An 18,167-nucleotide genomic window follows, 5' to 3' on the forward strand; every position below is an offset into this window, starting at 1 on the left:
CAGGCGTTAGCCACCGCGCCTGGCCTATAAGGCACCCTTGGTCAGCCAGTGGAAGCAGGGTCAGTAGTGCGCCGGAGAGTCACTTTGAAAAAGTGATATTTAGGTTGATCTTGAAGCATTCACAGGATGTGGTAAACACATCTAATGTTTACCATTAGATGTGATAAAGATACTGATGGTCCACTGGATGAACAGTTTTCATATTTACTTCCAAATGATTTCATAGATATTATTTCACAGATAACACTTAGGATGAAGGTAAATAAAAAGGAGGCCAATTAAAATATGAAATAATAATAGTGAAAGTGGTAATAGATGTGGCAATATCCACAAAGGAGTAATGGTTAGATTAGCATGTTGAGAAGATCACTTTGGCAATTGTTGGAATGCAGTTTAGGAGAGGGCCAAGAATGGAAGCAGCAATCCCTCTTAGGAGTGCAGTGTTTTTTGTTGGTTTGTTTTTTGTTTTTTTAGACCGGGTCTCACTCTGTTGCCCAGGCTGGAGTGCAGTGCAGCCTCGACCTCCTCCTCGGACTCAGGTGATCCTCCCACCTCAGCCTCCCGAGTAGCCAGGACTACAGGCACGTGCCACCACACCCCGCCAGTTTTTGTATTTTTTGTAGAGTCAGGGTTTTGCCATGTTGCCCAGGCTGGTCTTGAACTCCTGGGTTCAAGTGATCTGCCAGCCTCGGCCTCCCAAAGTGCTAAGATTACAAATGTGAGACACCACCCCCAGCCAGAGCATTGTATTAATCCAAGCAGGAGAACGCAGACTTCAAAGGCTTATGGGCAGCGGAGAGAAGCAGATGGAGTGAAAAGATGCAATCAGCGGGACTAGTGGGAAATGAGGGAAAGGAAGGTGTCAGGATGGGGCTTTTTCTAGCTGAGTGGAGTTCAGTTCATTCTCAGAGAAACTTGAGAGGCATCCAACTATAGATGCAAGGTAGGTGGCTGTTGGTCCCTTGTCTTTAGGACAGTTTGACTTTTGTAATACAGGCGACCTCACAGAGCTATTGTGAGAATTCAGCTGGGCACAGAATAGATGCTCTATAAACGGTAGTTCTATTCCCCATTTGCCCCGTCCTCCCAGCATGCCAGGGATACAGCGGCGGATAAAGGTTCAGTTCCCTTTGGTCTCTTGCATTCCCCCTTCCCTCAGCACAATTCCTGGGCTCATAGCGGATGCTCAATAAGTATTTGTAGAATGAACCAAAGAAATCAGACCCTTGGTGACCCAGGGCTACATGTACTCGGCGGAAAACTGGGGTTAAACCGGACCCTTGGTTGGTTGAAAAATTAAAATAATTTTTAAAAAGTGGGCGTGAAATAATCCAGAAGTTGGAGGGCCTGGACAAAGGCTGGGGAGGGGACTCCTCCCACCAGGCGGCCTCAGGGTCGGCTTAGCAAGAAAGGAGGCGCTGGGGAGACCTCTGGGGTCCCAGCTGCCAAGGTACTCGCCGCTCCAAGGAGATGCGGACGCCGGATACCAGCTCTGCCTAAGATTGCTGGGTCCCGCCGCGGCCTTTAAAGGCCCACCACGTGGCTGCGCGGTCAGCCCTGGTCCGGAGGCGGTGCCCGGGTGGCGCCTGCGCATTGCCTAGCAGAGGGGTTGGGGTTCCGAGAAAAGCCGTCGGGAGAGGAAGGGGAGGCTACTTGGGAGTGGGACGCCGTGGGAGGAGTCGGCTCCTTATGCAAATCACAGCGGCGCGCGCACGGTCCAGAGGCGGGGCTTGCGATGCAAAGCCAGGTCCGTCCGGCGAACCGCGAGGGGGCGGGCCGCAACCCTCTGCCTCTTTCCGCGAGCGCTGACGTCGCCGACGTGTTGTTTAAAAGCGGCCGCGCAGGCGCAGTGAGCCCAAATGCGAACTTAGGCTGTTACACAACTGCTGGGATCTGTTCTCGCCGCCCGCCCGGCAGTCAGGCAGCGTCGCCGCCGTGGTAGCAGCCTCAGCCGTTTCTGGAGTCTCGGGTCCACAGTCACCGCCGCTTACCTGCGCCTCCTCGAGCCTCCGGGGTCCCCGTCCGCCCGCACAGGCCGGTTCGCCGTCTGCGTCTCCCCCACGCCGCCTCGCCTGCCGCCGTGCTCGTCCCTCCGGGCCGACATGAGTGGGGACCACCTCCACAACGATTCCCAGGTACGGCCCGGCCTGACCCTGGCGGCCCCGGACCCCGGCCTGGCCGTCCCGCGACCTCCGGCGCAGGCCCCGACCCCAGCCCCGGCCCGGCAGCTTTGACAGGCCGGAGTCCCCGGTGAGGGGCCGCCTGCCGGAGTAGATCGGCTCTCTAGGCCGCGAGCGAGGGCCGCGAAGTTACAGTTCGAGGCGGGGATGGCTGCCCTCCGTGGCCACCCCCGGGGCCCCGTCCTCCCTGGGGGCGCAGGGTGGGCCAGGCCCCCGGCCGCGCGCGCTCGCCGCCGGAGGGGTTAAAGTGGCTGTTGTTTGATATTCTCTCCTTTTCTTTTTCCAGATCGAAGCGGATTTCCGATTGAATGGTGAGTGTGCCCCCTGCCCCGACTCCGGGGCCCCCCAGCCGCCGGCCGCCTCCCCCGCGCCCTGCCGGTGCCGGGCAGAGGACAGACATGGCGTCCCAGAGACTAAGTCCCGGCTCCTCGCTCACCGGCCCCATTGTTCCCATCGGGCCGCCTCTTGACCCCCTTTCCGGGGACCCCAGCTCCCCCAGATCCCGGCCCTCCCAAGAGGGGGCAACGGAGACCCCGTGTCGTCCGCCACCGGGCCTCGGGCGGTCTTTCCGGGCCGGGATTCCTCCCGGGAAAGTCGCCTTGTCGACGGTCGGGACTTAGTCTCTGCGCCATTTTCTTTTTCTCTCTCCTCTCCTTTCTGTGCCTGTGTCTCTTTCTCTCCCTCCCTCGGCTCTTTCCTTGAGCTGCCCAGAACGAGCTTTCTGCAGAGCAAAGCCGTATAAATCACATACTTCACCAGAGAGGGAAGGCTGGGGGACTGAATTATTATTTTTTAAACTTTATTTTGGGGGTTGTTCCCTTTATGCTTCGTGTTTGTTTCCTTTTCTGCTTCCAGAATGAAAGATTTCCTTAAGCAACTGTTAATTTTTTTTTTTTGATAGGCTGTTTATGATAGGAATTATGGCTCTAAAACTAAAGCCACCCTTTGTGGAGTTCTTTATATTTCCAGGTTGTTTTTCCCAAGTTACGTTCTTTGCAAAGGTAGCAGTACCTCCCTAAAGAAAGTTTGCAAGTTCTCTGTGGGTCACCCAATGTAAATGTTGGATTTTTTAAAAATTATGTTAGTCACTGGAACTTTTCATTGTGGCCGAGGTTCCCAATGCAGTGTTTTTCTGGAAACGCAGTTTAGTGTACTTGTTGGAAGGAAAGATTGTTGAGCATCTCTTGTGGACCTAGTGTGTTGGCCTTTTTGTTTGGGTTGTAGGGAGGAAAAAAAGATTTTGTTTATTGAAGCAAAGAGTGTCCAGTACCCACCCCTGCTTCCTGTTAATTCTTTTTCACAAGCCACTGTTTTTCAGGAATCAAGAACTAGCTTTTTTTTTTTTTTTCCAATTCTTTATGTTTTTGAACCCTTTTCAGCCAAATCAAGGCATTTATTCTTATTGTATTTCCACTTCAGTTACCCAGGGAAGATTCCTCCAATAAAAAGCTCGTCCTTGCAGGCTTTCGAACAACCCTGTTGAAGGAGAGGTTACCTTCTGTAGTGTGCTGGGAATTCCCACTGATTTTGATAGTGCATAATCCTGCTCAATTGAGTTTGGGTTCCGGGAACCTCTCCAATGGGAGAAGCTGATGAGTACGTTTTCTAATGTTGTAATCAGCAGTCCATCATGTTAGCCTGCTCTACTGAGAGCAACCTTATGTTCAGAGTTTGAAGTGGGGCATCCAGCAGGAGATGGTACTCAGCCAGGAGAGAATCTGGTTTAAAGTATGGCATTTCTTGAGCACCAGATATGTGCCAACCACTGTGCTTGGTGCTAGAGCTGATCCTGTAACCATAACACTCCCTTGCTCTCAATTCAGTCTATTGGGGGAGACATAATTAGTTAATTATAAGGTAACTACTGGGGCATATGTGTACCCAAAATGCTTTGGAGTATAGGGGAGTTAATTTTGTCTGAGGGTGGAAAAATTTCTCGGAGTAGGTGACTTCTGAGCTGGGGGTTGTGGAAGACTGGGCGCAGAGAATTGTCAGGGGTTGGAGTGTTTCTTAAGTACATTTAACCAACCTATCACAATTTTAAAAGAGGGAGGAGGTGAGGCCTGCAGTTTAGAAAACCACAGTATAGACATGTTTCTTTGGGATACAGGGACAAAGAAAGGATGTGCAGGTGAGGATGTAAGAAGTCCTTTTGACCTTGCTAGAGGAAGGTGGGATCTTAATATAGAATGTGTTCTTTTGGCTGTCAGGCTGGGCTGAGTAGGTAAGGTAAGTAATGAAACAAAGTTTAGCCCTTTCTTGTGAGAAAGTTAACTTACATGGTTCTCACCTAAGTCATGTGAATGATTGTGAGCTGGCTAGGTTATTGATCTTTACTGACATTTTTATAGAGGCTGAAGTAATCTGCGTATGTTGACTTTTAGAATGTGTTGGCTCACATTTAATAGCAATAATAGCTAATATTTATTGAATACTTACTGCCAGGCATGAATCTCAGCTCTTTCCATGGATCATCTAATTAAACGTAGTCCTTGGAAGGACGCTTGTGAGTTAGGTCCTGTTATTTCTGTTTTGTAGATGAGGAAACTGAGGCTTCAGTGTATTTACTAGCTTGTCCAAGGGCTGTGAGTTGGCCACTCTAAATCCCATGAGCTGAGCCACTATGCTAGAGTGATACTATGTGATACTAGCATGAAAAAATAAAAAACCACAAATCTCTATTTTCTTACAGAGCTGAAAAAGGAGAGAGGGAAGGAAGGATTTGATAATTTGTCATTTGCTTTTTATCTAAACAGAGAGAATCTCTCTGCCACCATAAAGGTCTGACATTGGTGTAATTATTCTTTGTGAATATTGTCTGGAAGATGTGGTGTTGGTAACTATGCTTGCTATCTCAAGTAATACATTGTTAACCAGTGATTGATTTATGTAACTATGAAAGACACTTTAAAAAAAGTAGAAATCAACGTTTAATTATGCCCAGACATGTCATTATTGAACTTCGTATTAAGAGATTGTTTAAGCATGCTTTTAAGAGGGCCTAACCCATCTTACAGATTAATGTACAAGTTCATATATTAAAATCAAACATCTCTCATTTTGCCTGCCCTCATCCCCTAAGATATAAAAGATTTCTCCCCCGCCCCCCCACTTTAGAGCTCATTCTTCGCAATGTTTAAAATTGTAGCTGTTTGTATGTAACTTAGAACATTCTGACCCATACTCAACTGCTGGGAGACTCTGTTATTTATATTTAAGATGTTGACAGTGAGTTAGGAATTTGGAGCAGAAACCATATCTAAGTCTAAGTGAAAAGACTTCCTAAGTATTGGTAGAACTAACTGTAGTGGGGCTGAGTCATTATTACAGTACTGTACAGGCTGCGTAGCTATCTGTAGAATTGATAATGGTAATACCAGGTTAAAGTGTTAGCGATTCTTCTGCTGTTTCAGAGGTCTTGAAGTTTTTGCCTGTCTGCTGTGGAGATAGGGAGTTCTCCCCCATTTGACCCCCTTAGCAAAGCACAATACTTGGCTCCATCAGTCTTTATTCTAATAAGTGGTATATGGGATCATGGTTTGACATCATCTTATGCTGATTCTGGTTGGCTTAATGGAATCAAATTGGATGAAGGTAATTAAATATGAATTGTTTCTGATGCTAATAGATAGTTGTACTTCTGTCTGTTGGGTATGGGTTGGGATGAGCGGTAGCATAGCTGATTGCGGTGGGGGGATTTCAGATAGCTGATGATGTGGCTATCTGAAAATTGCCACTACGTTTTTAAAACTGAAAAGTGATGGTACCGCCAAATGAAATCTGCAGCATCCTCAGACTCAATCAGGAAATACTTAAGCATTATGCTCCAGGGTGGTTGTCTTTCCTTACATTGCAACTGGACTACTTGAGGCACCTTTTTAGAATTAGTGAGCCGCTAGGATTTTTATACTACGCTTTGACATAAAAGAAAGTTGCTTGTCAACATGTGTTTTTTTGGTTTACCAGCGTATCAGATCTCACAAACAAATTTTAGGCTCGGATTGGATGTTTCTAGTAAAAACAAGAAAATCCAGGCATCACTAAAAGAATCAGAAATACGTTGTGGCTTGAAAGGTGCAAACTAAATAATATAGCTAGCAGTAACAGTCACCAACTCCTGCTTTTCTTTGGTTCAGTAGATAGAGTAAAATGGAAAATAGGAAACCAAGGTCAGTCCCCAAATCTCATTTTAACCAATAGCAGCAAAAAAAAAAAAAAGGAATTGAGTCTGACTTTTTCCCCTTGCTGTCAGCATAAAGATGGGGAATTGAGAGTTGGAAAGACATTCATTAGTTTGTTCAGATTATTAAATAACATGTCTTAAAGTTTATATTCCAAAATTGGGCTGTGAGGTTTTTTTGTTTTGCTTGTTTTCAGTGCATGTGTGGGGTGGGGAGGTGCAAAAAAAATGTTTGCCTTCTAATATACAGCTGTGTTGTATATTAATTATATAGTAACAGTTGTCCCCTGCTGCTAGTGGTATGGAAAATGATTCTGTTGTGCTTTCTGAATGCATATCATTTTAGAAGATTTCAGATTATACTAAAACCATGTTATTTCATATTAGTTGGACATGAATGCATATTTACATGACACATCATTATCAACTTTTGCCTTTTGCCATCTTTTTAGTGCAAAGTAAAACTGATATTCTTCAAATCCAAAGTTGTTTCCTCAGAAGTGTGTTTTGTGAGGGATTGCATCTTTCCCATGTGAAACTGTGTCGAACTCCAGTAAACTGGGTTCACTTGGGAAAATGAATTCAAATGTAATTAGTTTGAATGAAGCTGTGGAAATGTTTGAAATGAGTATTTTGACATTGGACCTGGAGGTTTTAAAAAAAAAAAAAACCCTCTTGAAAGAATAGTAAAATATATTGGATGTGGAGGTGAGAGTCAGTTGAGTGAATTTTCTGTGTTGTATGGTTTAGATTATCTGACTATCCCTTAATTATTTTGAAACCATTAACTTTGGATAATAAGGGCATTTAGGCAAACAGTTGACACATGGATTTCTTAAGGTAAAGAGTTTAGAGACTTCCAAACTAGTCCTTAAGAGGCGAATGGGTATTGTGTTTAAAGGAAGCTTTCAGATTGTGTTTAAACTTTGAGTAGTAATATTTGGAACTGTCTTTTCTCCCTATTTCCATGCCTCATACATCTTAAGTTTGGGCAGCAGCTTTCCATCCCCATGGCTCCAGGCCAATAGCTGCAGTAGAAAATCTAAAATAGAGGCCAGGGTTGGAATAATTAGCATTTTGCCAACCCCCACCCTCCCTGCCACCTGCCTATCTAGATGTGGACAGTATGTGCTGTGTTGATAGCATAGGGCCTGGGAAGGGTGGAGAGGGATGTAAATGAGGGCAGGGTGGACAAAGTTTGATTGGGGGTTGCGGGGAAGCTTGTAGAGGAATATCTGTTAGATATTAATGGTATTTTGGTGGCGTTATAAGAAATGGCTGATAGTTTGCTGAAGTGATTTAATAGTAAATAGGTATTGTTGAACATTTTCTGTGTGTATGGGAAAGATCCTAGATATTTTTCAAACTGGGAGAGAAGTGATGTTACTGGTATCTCATGCGTATCTCTGGAGTATATAGATCGTAATATCAACTTTGGCTATCTGTATCAAAGTTTGTATTAACTGTCTTTATGTGTGTCATTTATGTCTCTTAACGTTTAGTAAAGAAACAAATGCCAAGGGAGGTAGGCAACTTTTACTTTTAACTTCTTTCCTTTTCTTTTTTTTTTTGGGCGGGGTGGGGGGCAGACAGGGTTTCTGTTTGTTGCCCAGGCTGGAGCGCAGTAGTATGATCACAGCCCACTGCAACCTCTGCCTCCTGGGCTCAAGCGATCCTCCTACCTCACCCTCCCAAGTAGCTAGAACTACAGGTGCACGCCACCACGCCAGGCTAATTTTTGCCTTTTTTGTAGAGACGAGGTTTCTCGCCATGTTGCCCAGGCTGGTCTTTTGAACCCCTGGGCTCAAGCAGCCTGCCCGCCTCAGCCTCTCAAAGTGCTAGGATCACAGGCATGAGCCACTGTGCCCGACCCTTAATTTCTTTTTGGTAGGTATTCATTTTTCATTTGTTGTCTTAAGCTTCTAGTTTCACTCACTTACCTGTCTGCTAAATTTTTCTGAAATGTGTAATAAATGTTTTAATTTACTATCTCCCTTCTACCCTTCCCATCAGATTTGGGGTGGGGAGGCATCTCTACCAGGCCATTAATTCCCCTCTGAGCCTTTGAAATTAACATTTTTGTTTCTGTGGATTCAAGGAACCTAAAGAACACAGTTCATTAGCATTCCCAAGAAACACCTAGGTAAGCTCCTACAAAAGATGTTAAAGCAATCAGCATTTTTAGGGACTTCAGATCTCCTGTATTTGTTGTTGTAAATGATGATGTTGGGAAAACAATTTAACAGATCCCTGGGTATTCTGACGTTTTCCTATATTTTAAGAACGAAACCGACCCAGCCAGCTTGTGGTCCCATTATTCTTTATATTGTTTTTCTTAGCACACGCTAGCAAAGATAGATTCCTAGGACTTTTCTTGGCTGTTGGAGTTTATAGAAAAAAAGTTCTTTGTTGAAGGTTAGTCCTCCACCAAAATAATACACCCTTTTGCCCCTTAGTAGAAGTCCAAATGTTAATCTTGCTATCATATATGTATGAATGCCCAGATTTATAAAGCTTTGTAGGTATATTACTGATTGTGCAGGAGACTAATCTAGGAGGCTTCAGAATCATTGTCATTTGTGGATCTCATTGGCTAAGACCTTTTACTTAACCTGACTCCAGTAAGGTAGCCCCTTTGTTTCCTTGTAGTTGGCTATGTGAGCTCTTGCCAAGCAGCAGAAGGAGAAGTGGGATGAAGGGAATGAATTCTGAAAACTTATTAGGCACCACATTTTTATGTGCATTAAATCTGAATTGAATGAAGATAGTATAGGTTTCATAGGCTTGTGGGGAGAACCGGAGACCAGGAAAGGAAACGTTTTTTTCTTTTTACCCTTTATGCCTTTTCATGTCCTCTTTTTGATAACATGCTGCCTTGGTCCAGATTCTGGAAACCCCACTCAGGCTGTAATTGGTAAGCTTCTAGTACAGATGTCACAACCTGCCTTTGATTATCTGCTGGTAGAGATAGCTTGGACCCTTTGTATGTGGAATGTTAGGTCTAGGGGAAGAGTGGGGGTGTGAGGAGACAGCTGTGGTAAAATAGAAAATTGGTGTAGGATTCCAAAAAATCTAGATAAGTCCCTGTTCTTCCTATGAAACATGATCTGGCCACTGAACCTTGTTTTCTTATCCATAAGCAAGGATAATATTTATGTTTCACAAACTATTGAGAATTAGATAAGTATATGAAGGTGCCTCTCTGTCCTCATTGTAAAATGTAAACTTTGATGAGACAGCCTCTATTCCCAACTGGATCTTTATTTTGAATGTTAGGTTTGAAATAGTGATTGATGTTGGGGAGTCTGTCTTTCATTCGTATTCCCTGTTAAAGTTTTAAATCTTCTTGACATTTACACAGTGAGTTGTAACATGTAACTAGTGTTGTTGAGTCTTTACCTAATTGAATCAGCAGAGCCTACACTGATGTCTTCCAGTTACAAAGTGGTCACTGTAAAGTAAAAGGTGTCTTCATATATAGGTTTGGGCTAAGAATGAGCCAATTGTATATCTAGTTCCTACTTTTCTTCCTTTTTTTTTTTTTTTTTTTGAGATGGAGTCTCGCTCTGTCACCCAGGCTGGAGTGCAGTGGCGCGTGATCTCAGCTCACTGCAAGCTCCGCCTCCCGGGTTCACGCCATTCTCCTGCCTCAGCCTCCCAAGTAGCTGGGACTACAGGCGCCCACCACCACGCCCGGCTAATTTTTTGTATTTTTAGTAGAGACGGGGTTTCACCATGTTAGCCAGGATGGTCTCGATCTCCTGACCTCATGATCCGCCTGCCTCGGCCTCCCAAAGTGCAGGGATTACAGGCGTGAGCCACTGCGCCCAGCCTAATTCCTACTTTTCTAAGAATGTTTACAGCAAAGTGGTCATTGCCGAAGGAACTTCTAGCAGTACAGAAGATGGGCTCAGAAATGAAAGAAGTCTATTGATGTGACTAATTTCTCAACCATTTAATAGAATTATGGATTTTCTATTAAAAATGACCCTTTTCGATGCATTTAATAAAATGCCAAGTCCATTATTTGTTAATTTTTTAAAACCACAAAATTCAATATGTCTTGTGTCAGCATATTTTTTCAAAGGCCACTATTTTACTTCTCCCCCAAAACGTTTTTAAATTAAACAGAGAACTCTCAAAGCACCTGAGAATTACTTCAGTTTTTCATTTATTCAAATAGTTGCTTAAAGTGACCAACTTGGTTTTCTTTGAAATAGTAATTCTTGGGAATAAGAATACCTTAAATAATATAATAAAGCTTATGTGTGAGAATTTAGTACCAAATGCCATGTTAACAGTTATGCGTGAGTATAGGCATTTGGGAGATTCCATGAAAAAATTGGATAAAGTCAGTAGAAATTTCAGTAATAGCTCATAAGTCTAGCTGATGCTGAATATTGAATTGCCTTGAATTTGTTATTTTGGAAGTGTTACTTAAAGGAAATAAACGAAGGTCATTTAAGGATGTGTTCACTAGTGTTCATTAGATTTAAGCCAAATGGATCTTAGTAGAGATCTTAACGCCATTCAGCAGAAGGATTATCACAGAAGCATCACAACAGGCGCAGATTTATATTCAATTAAAAGTAGGAAGGAGGACATAATTTTGTTGTATAGAAATTATGGAATAGGGCCTAATTTTAAAGAGTCTTCAAAGATAAACATATCAGGAAAAATATAGCTCATAAAATATGGGAAAAAAAATCTGGGAAGATGAGTATTTGTTAATGCTCTGTAGCTCCATTGCCCTCAGTATACAAGGAATGTGCTCACAATAGGGTTGGATTTAAAAGTCTTCAAAGCTTTGGTCTCTTTTTCTTTCGTTTTCCTCTGATACAGAATGCGAATAGTCTCCCGCCCTCCAACCCCCTCTACATCCCCACCACCCCATAATAGAGACTTAAAGGGAATTTAAATTCGAGTTCTTGAGTTTCTGCTCAATGGCTAGGTCTTTGAACAAGTTAATATCAGAGCCTTAGTTCTTCACCTATAAAGTAGGTTTAATATTTACCTTACAACGCTGAGGATTAAAGAGCATGAGAGGATTACTTTATGAAAGGTGAAGCTTAGAACAGAATTTTTAGTTCCTTGCCAATGCAAAAAAAAAAAAAAAAAACAACAACACCGTTTTCAGAAATTGCTTTATTAGTCTTTTGTACAAAGGGAACATCTTTAATTTCTTTAAATTTGGACATATATCTATTGTGAAATTTTAACCAAGCTGGAGGGGTCACTAGGGAGCATTGAGTATTATACTATTGCTGTAAATCATAGAAAGGCTGGCTCCGGGGGGTACTGACTTGCTTTGACTTTGTGGCAACTTCAGTTGCCCAGTGACAAGACTTGCTGCATACGCACCACTTTGTTTGTTTCTCATACCTTAAATTGTGGATTAAAAATCTTTGGGGGGCAGGCCTGGAGGCTCATGCCTATAATCCCAGCCCTTTGGGAGGCCGAGATGGGCAGATCACTTGAGCCCAGGAGTTCAAGATCAGCTTGGGCAACATGGGAAAAACCCATCTCAACAAAAAAATACAAAAATTAGCCAGGTGTGTTGGTGCACGCTTTTAGTCCCAGCTACTTAGAAGGCTGAGGTGAAAGGATTGCTTAAGCCCTGGGAGGTGGAGGTTGCAGTGAGCCGTGAGCATGCCACTGTACCTACCCCATTTTGGGCAACAGAGTGAGACCCTGTCTCAAAAAAAAAATAATCATCATCATCTTTGGCAGTGATTAACTTTCTCTTTTCACACTTGGGATGGTGCAATATTTGGCAGTCTACTTAGGAAACTAAAATTTTCACGTTTAATTGTAAATGGAAAAGTTTAAGTTGCCATATTCATTCATACAAACATTCAGAAAGTGAATATTGTAACTAGACACAGATGAACAAGACAAACCCACATGCCTATCAGGATGAACTTTGAAATTAGCACGTTGTAGGTATATACAGTTACTTCCTCTTGAGATTTTTCATTAGGCCTCACTACAAAGGCTGCTGTCATACAACATGAATGGGGACTGGAGGTACTTTCTGGCAGTTAATATTTCACTATCAGTGCAAGAGAGTGGCGTCTCTATTTAGTCCTAATCGTGAGTTTTTCCCCCCTTAAAGAAATTGGAGACCTAGGACCTTGGATTTCCAAAGATTTCCAAACTCTTATTTCTTAAAATGTTACAAAAAATGGTTTTTTTTTAAGTATACCTATATACCCATTAAACTTTTTTGCCTGAAATAGGCAAAAAGATTAAGTTCTGTGTATTTATTTCTCATTATCTTTTTGTATCAGACATCCATGTTGCATGAATTTTAGAAAAATAGTTTTCGGCTGGGCACGGTGGTGGCTCGTGCCTGTAATTCCACCATTTTAGGAGGCCGAGGCGGGTGGATTACGAGGTCAGGAGATTGAGACCATCCTGGCTAACCCGGCGAAACCCCGTCTCTACTAAAAATACAAAAAATTAGCCGGGCGTGGTGGCGGGCGCCTGTAGTCCCAGCTACTTGGGAGGCTGAGGCAGGAGAATGGCGTGAACCCGGGAGGCGGAGCTTGCAGTGAGCCGAGATTGCGCCACTGCACTCCAGCCTGGGTGACAGAGCGAGACTCCATCTCAAAAAAAAAAGAAAAATAGTATTCACATTTCCTGAGCAGGTAGGTTGTCAGAATGGCTAGAGATGTTCACATTCTATGTGAGAAATCATGTGACAATAGCTAATTCAAGTATTTGAAATAATTTAAATCCTTGAACTGAATTGAATGAAATAAAGAATTTAAAATCACCATCTTCACATATTTGAAGAACTAAAATCTTAGAGAATAAACTCTACTTAAAGTCCTGGGAAGCTAATTTTATGAAACTATTTAAATATTATTGCCCCTTCCTAATCCATGAAGTATCTTGATATGGGTAATACATAAAAGCTGTTAAAGCTCTTCAGAGAAAGATGCAGAGTACATAGTGGTATTACTTACAGTGGTTTGAATACTAGAAAAGTGATCGGGACAAAATGTTAGACTTACTGTGCCTTAATCGTACAGTCAGTGCATTTTTGCAGGAATGGATGCAATGTGAGTAGTTCTTACTATTTAATACCAGAAATGAAGAAACAGTAGCTTCTTAGGAATTGATTGTGGCTCAGGACCTATTTCTTAATTTTTAATGCTTCCACTTAACTGGGAGAGGAAAGGAAAGGGAGAAGGAACACAAATTTGTTAGTCTTTATAACTACTGGCTTGTTACACTTGATTTCCAAACCGCAAGTGTTCCAGGGCCAGGCACCCAACACTGAGAAGTCCCTAAGAAGTATATTTATCGGAAATTTGATTTTTTAAAAAAACCTCATCTCTACTAAAAATACAAAAAATTAGCTGGGCCTGGTGGCGCATGCCTGTAGTCCTAGATGCTCAGGAGGCTGAAGCAGGAGAATCACTTGAACCTGGGAGGCAGAGGTTGCAATGAGCCGAGATGGTGCCACTGCACTTCAGCCTGGGAGACAGCGAGGCATCGTCTCAAAAAAGAAAAAGACCATGTTAGGTTCTGTTTAAGTAGTATTTCTTATACCCTGGAATGAATGAATGCCTCTTAGTCTTTAGAATTTGATAAGGTTTAGCTAGGCATACTCAATACTTCTCCATTTTATTACATATTTTTAGGAAGGCACTAGGTATTGTGAACTCCTTGAGAGTTCTAAACATCTCAGAGCCTGTTTTGAGTATTGATGGCATAGTCACAGATACTCCATTTCGTTTCTAGGGAAGTCTGCCTGCATTACCACCTAACCCCAAGCCATAAGTGTAACCACTTTTCTCTGGCTTTCATTGAGCTTTTGTTATCCTCTTTTAATATTTCATTCTGTAGTAGTCTGTATTTATGTGTTTTCCTTATTAAGAAGTGGCCAGCACTTTGGGAGGCTGAAGTGGGTGAATTGCTTTATCCCGGGAGTTCTAAAGCAGCCTGGGCAACATGTCGGGACCCCATCTCTACAAAAAAAACAAAATTAGCCAAGCATGGTGTTGTGCACCTACAGTCCCAGCTACTTGGGAGGCTGAGGAAGGGGGATCGGTTGAGCCTAGGAGGTTGAGGCTGCAGGGAGCCATGTTTGCCCCACTGTGCCCCAGAACGAGACCCTGTCTCAAAAAAAAAAAAAAAAAGTAAGAGCACTGTTTCATCCTATATGGTCAATACAGATGCTTTTACCAAATGTTTCAGTTGTGAAGTGCAAAATCCTTTCTCCCCTAGCTTGCCAGCTGGTTGAAGATCAAGTGAGAGACTTTTGAGAGCTTAACAATAAGTTTTCATTGTTGTTCTCAAGCTAATATGCCTAAAAGTCACCTGGGGATGGTTGGTGAAAATACGTATTCCTACTCGTACACCTTGAAGTTGATTCTATCGTGGAAGGTACTGAAAATCTACATTTTTAATGTATCTTCAACAATCCCAAATGATTCTGACTAATGCAGGTGACCCATAACCTCCTTTGGAGAAGTTGATCTATCTGAACTTTACTATTTTATTTGGCTAAAGATGTATATTTTGCTTCATTCAATTACGATACTCCATTGGTTAAGTTATAAAGCTTACAGGATGATGATGATGATGATTATTATTATTATTATTATTTGGAGACAGAGTCTCCCTTTGTCACCCAGGCTGGGGTGCAGTGGCACTATCTGGGCTTGCTGCAACCTCCACCTCCTGGGTTCAAGCGATTCTCCTGCCTCATCCTCCTGAGTACCTGGGATTACAGGCACACCACCACCACACCTGGCTAATTTTTGTATTTTTAGTGGAGACGGAGTTTTGCCATGTTGGCCAGGATGGTCCCAAACTTCTGGCCTCAAGTGATCCAGCCGCCTCAGCCTCCCAAAGTGCTTGGATTACAGTAGTGAGCCACCACGCCCAGCCAAGCTTACAGGATATGTTTAAAGGACCAGAACAGTATTTTTTAATATATGTTTATAAAAGCTTGATACTTCACTCTAAGTTAGTTTCTGCCTTTCAGTGAGCATTTACCAAATAGCAGATACAGTTAACTGCCTTTGCAGCTGTTTTACTGTGTGTCAGAATCCTAATCCTTTCTCCTACTTCAGTGTTTAACAAGCCATTTAATTCTGATGTTACTTTTTCAGATTGGGTGACAAGCAGAGCACAATGAGCAGGGTTTGTTTTCATACTAATACTAGGATGGTTAAATCAGGACTTTAGAAAGTAAGTGGAATAATTTAGTGGAATACTGAAAATCAATCTATGGAGCTCACTGCCTTTAGATTAAATTAGTTGGGGACTTCAGCTCCTGATGGTACTGATTGAAATGGAAGCATTTGAATAAAGCAGTATAGTTGAGGCTTGAACAACACGAGGGTTAGGGATGCTGACTCCTGTGCAGTCAAAAATTCGAGTTATAACTTTTGACTTCTCGAAAACTTAACTAATAGCCTACTGTTGACCAGAAGCCTTACTGATAACAGAAACAGTCAATTAACACATATTTTGTATGTTATATGTATTATATACTATAATCTCACAATAAAGTAAGCTAGAGAAAAGGAAATATTAAGAAAATCATAAGGAAGAGAAAATATATTTACCGTTTATTAAGTGAAAATGGATCATCATAAAAGCCTTCATCCTCATTGTCTTGTTGAGTAGGCTGAGGGGGAAAAGGAGAGTTTGGTCTTGCTGTCTCAGGAGTAGCAGAGGAGAAAGAAAACTCTCATGTAAGTGGACTCAAGCATTTCAAGCATGTATTGTTCAGGTGTCATCTGTGGTTCTCAATGTGTGGTTTCCTGATCAGCAGAACTGCATTGTTTGAAAACTTGTTGGACACGCAGATTCTTGGGCCTCACCCACATCTACTGACTCTTAAACTCTGGGAGTAGGGTCTTAGCCATTTGGGTTTTAATGAGTGTCTACCAGGTGATCAGATGTGCACTGAAGTTTCAGAACCAATAGAATAGAGCAAGATACCAGTTTTGTAGTAATTGAACCTCTTAAGCAGTATTCCTTGTTCTTTCACAAGGAACCATGGATGGAGTTCATTACTTGTGCTTTCTTACAGTTGTGAAGTTGGAGTTAATTCATAATCGGGGGAGGATCTTCTGGAGTATAAAAAAATTTAAGGAGCAGTTATATGATTAACACCAGAAAGGTTTCTTGTATTTCTACAGAATATATGCCACCTCAGTAGGAGAGGGTGTGTTCAGTCTTATTCTTTCTACAGCTAGTGGCCCAGAGAATGGCCTGCACATTTCAAGCCCTGTCAGTAAGAATTGTCTAGACAAAGAAGGTCCCTTGGTTGAATTAGTAATAGGATACATGAAACAATGCATCAGCACACTTAAAATCTTTATGGCCAGACAAGGTGTGGTCTTACTGTGTTAGGAGGCCCCTGACCATTGGAAACAAAGGCAGTTCAGGCTGAGCTGTGGATCCCCACGTAGGCCAGAGGTTTGTAGTCACTCTCACTCTTCCCAGGCATTAAGGGTTCCTTAATGGAAGCAAAGGAGGACAAGCCTACAGGAATGGGCCTGCCCTAATTGAGCTGGCCTGAGAAGATACATTTTCAGGCTAGACAAGTCCTTTTTCCCTTTTAAGTTCTGCCTTTTGGGAAAGAAGATGCATTTGTAGTGCAGGGATGTCCTTGTGAAAATATGACTTGTTATAGAGCAGTATATGAAATGCAAGTGCCCAGCTGGGCGTGGTGGCTCACGCCTGTAATCCCAGCACTTTGGGAGGCCGAGGCAGGCAGATCACCTGAGGTTGGGAGTTTGAGACCAGCCTGACCAACATGAAGAAACCCCATCTCTACTAAAAATACAAAATTAGCCAGGCGTGGTGGCAGACACCTGTAATCCCAGCTACTCGGGAGGCTGAGGCAGGAGAATCGCTTGAACCCGGGAGGCGGAGGTTACAGTGAGCCAAGATCATGCCATTGCACTCCAGCAGGGCAACAAGAGCAAAACTCCTTCTCAAAAAAAAGAAAAAGAAAAAAAGAAAAGCAGTTGCCCATCTTAAGGGTCTTGTACTAGTTAATTACTTTAAGAGACAAGTAAAAAAATTCCAGTGTTGTCTTCTATTAAGAGAACAAAGGTAGTTAGTAAAAATGGGATTTGTTTGCCCTCCTCCTGAAGCTTAAAATAATTGCTCTATCTCAGTTTTGTCTTATGCTTTGGCAGACTAATAACTTCAGTTGAAATGTTTTCTGGGCAGGTGCTCATTGAGGGCCTGATTCTCCAGAGGTTCTGTGCAGAAGCAGGCTGCTTTGAGATAGCCAGCTTAGCCAGGCCTGGGAACCACACAGAATAGTGCAGTGCCATGTAGGGAAAAGTCCTTGACTGGGCTGCAATAGGCAGAGTGGAGAGTGCTAGGAAGCAGAGTATTTTCCTGGATAATTTCATCCAGTAGAACTTTTCGTCATGATGGAAATGTCCTATATTTGTGCTGTCCAATATGGTAGCTATTAGCCATATGAGGGGGGTGTGTGTGTGTGTGAGAGAGAGAGAGAGAGAGAGAGAGAGAGAGAGACAGAGACAGAGACAAGAGTCTTGCTCTGTCATTCAGGCTGGAGTGCAGTGGCGCGATCTCAGCTTACTGCAACCTCTGCCTCCCAGGCTCAAGTGATTCGACTCAACCCTCAGCCTCCCGATAGCTAGGATTACAGGCGTGGGCCACCACACTCAGCCAGTTTTTTTGTATTTAGTAGAGACGGGGTTTTGCCATGTTGACCAGGTTTGTGTCAAACTCCTGGCCTCTAGTGATCCACCTACCTCAGCCTCCCAAAGTGCTGGGATTACAAGCATGAGCCACTG

At 43.0% G+C, this 18,167-nt stretch overlaps 1 protein-coding gene across 1 annotated transcript in view; it reads left to right on the forward strand.

The window, feature by feature from the left end:
* Positions 1 to 1,640: 1,640 nt before the first annotated feature.
* The window catches only part of TOP1 (DNA topoisomerase I), a 96,404-nt gene continuing 79,877 nt past the window's right edge, over positions 1,641 to 18,167 (forward strand). The window contains exons 1-2 of the mRNA XM_054467307.2: positions 1,641 to 2,135; positions 2,467 to 2,491. Coding sequence (XP_054323282.1) covers positions 2,103 to 2,135; positions 2,467 to 2,491 — 58 coding nt within the window. The 5' untranslated portion in view covers positions 1,641 to 2,102. The remainder of the gene's footprint in view (positions 2,136 to 2,466; positions 2,492 to 18,167) is intronic.

Source organism: Pongo pygmaeus, chromosome 21 (genome assembly GCF_028885625.2).
Source record: "Pongo pygmaeus isolate AG05252 chromosome 21, NHGRI_mPonPyg2-v2.0_pri, whole genome shotgun sequence".
Taxonomy (NCBI): Eukaryota; Metazoa; Chordata; class Mammalia; order Primates; family Hominidae; genus Pongo; species Pongo pygmaeus.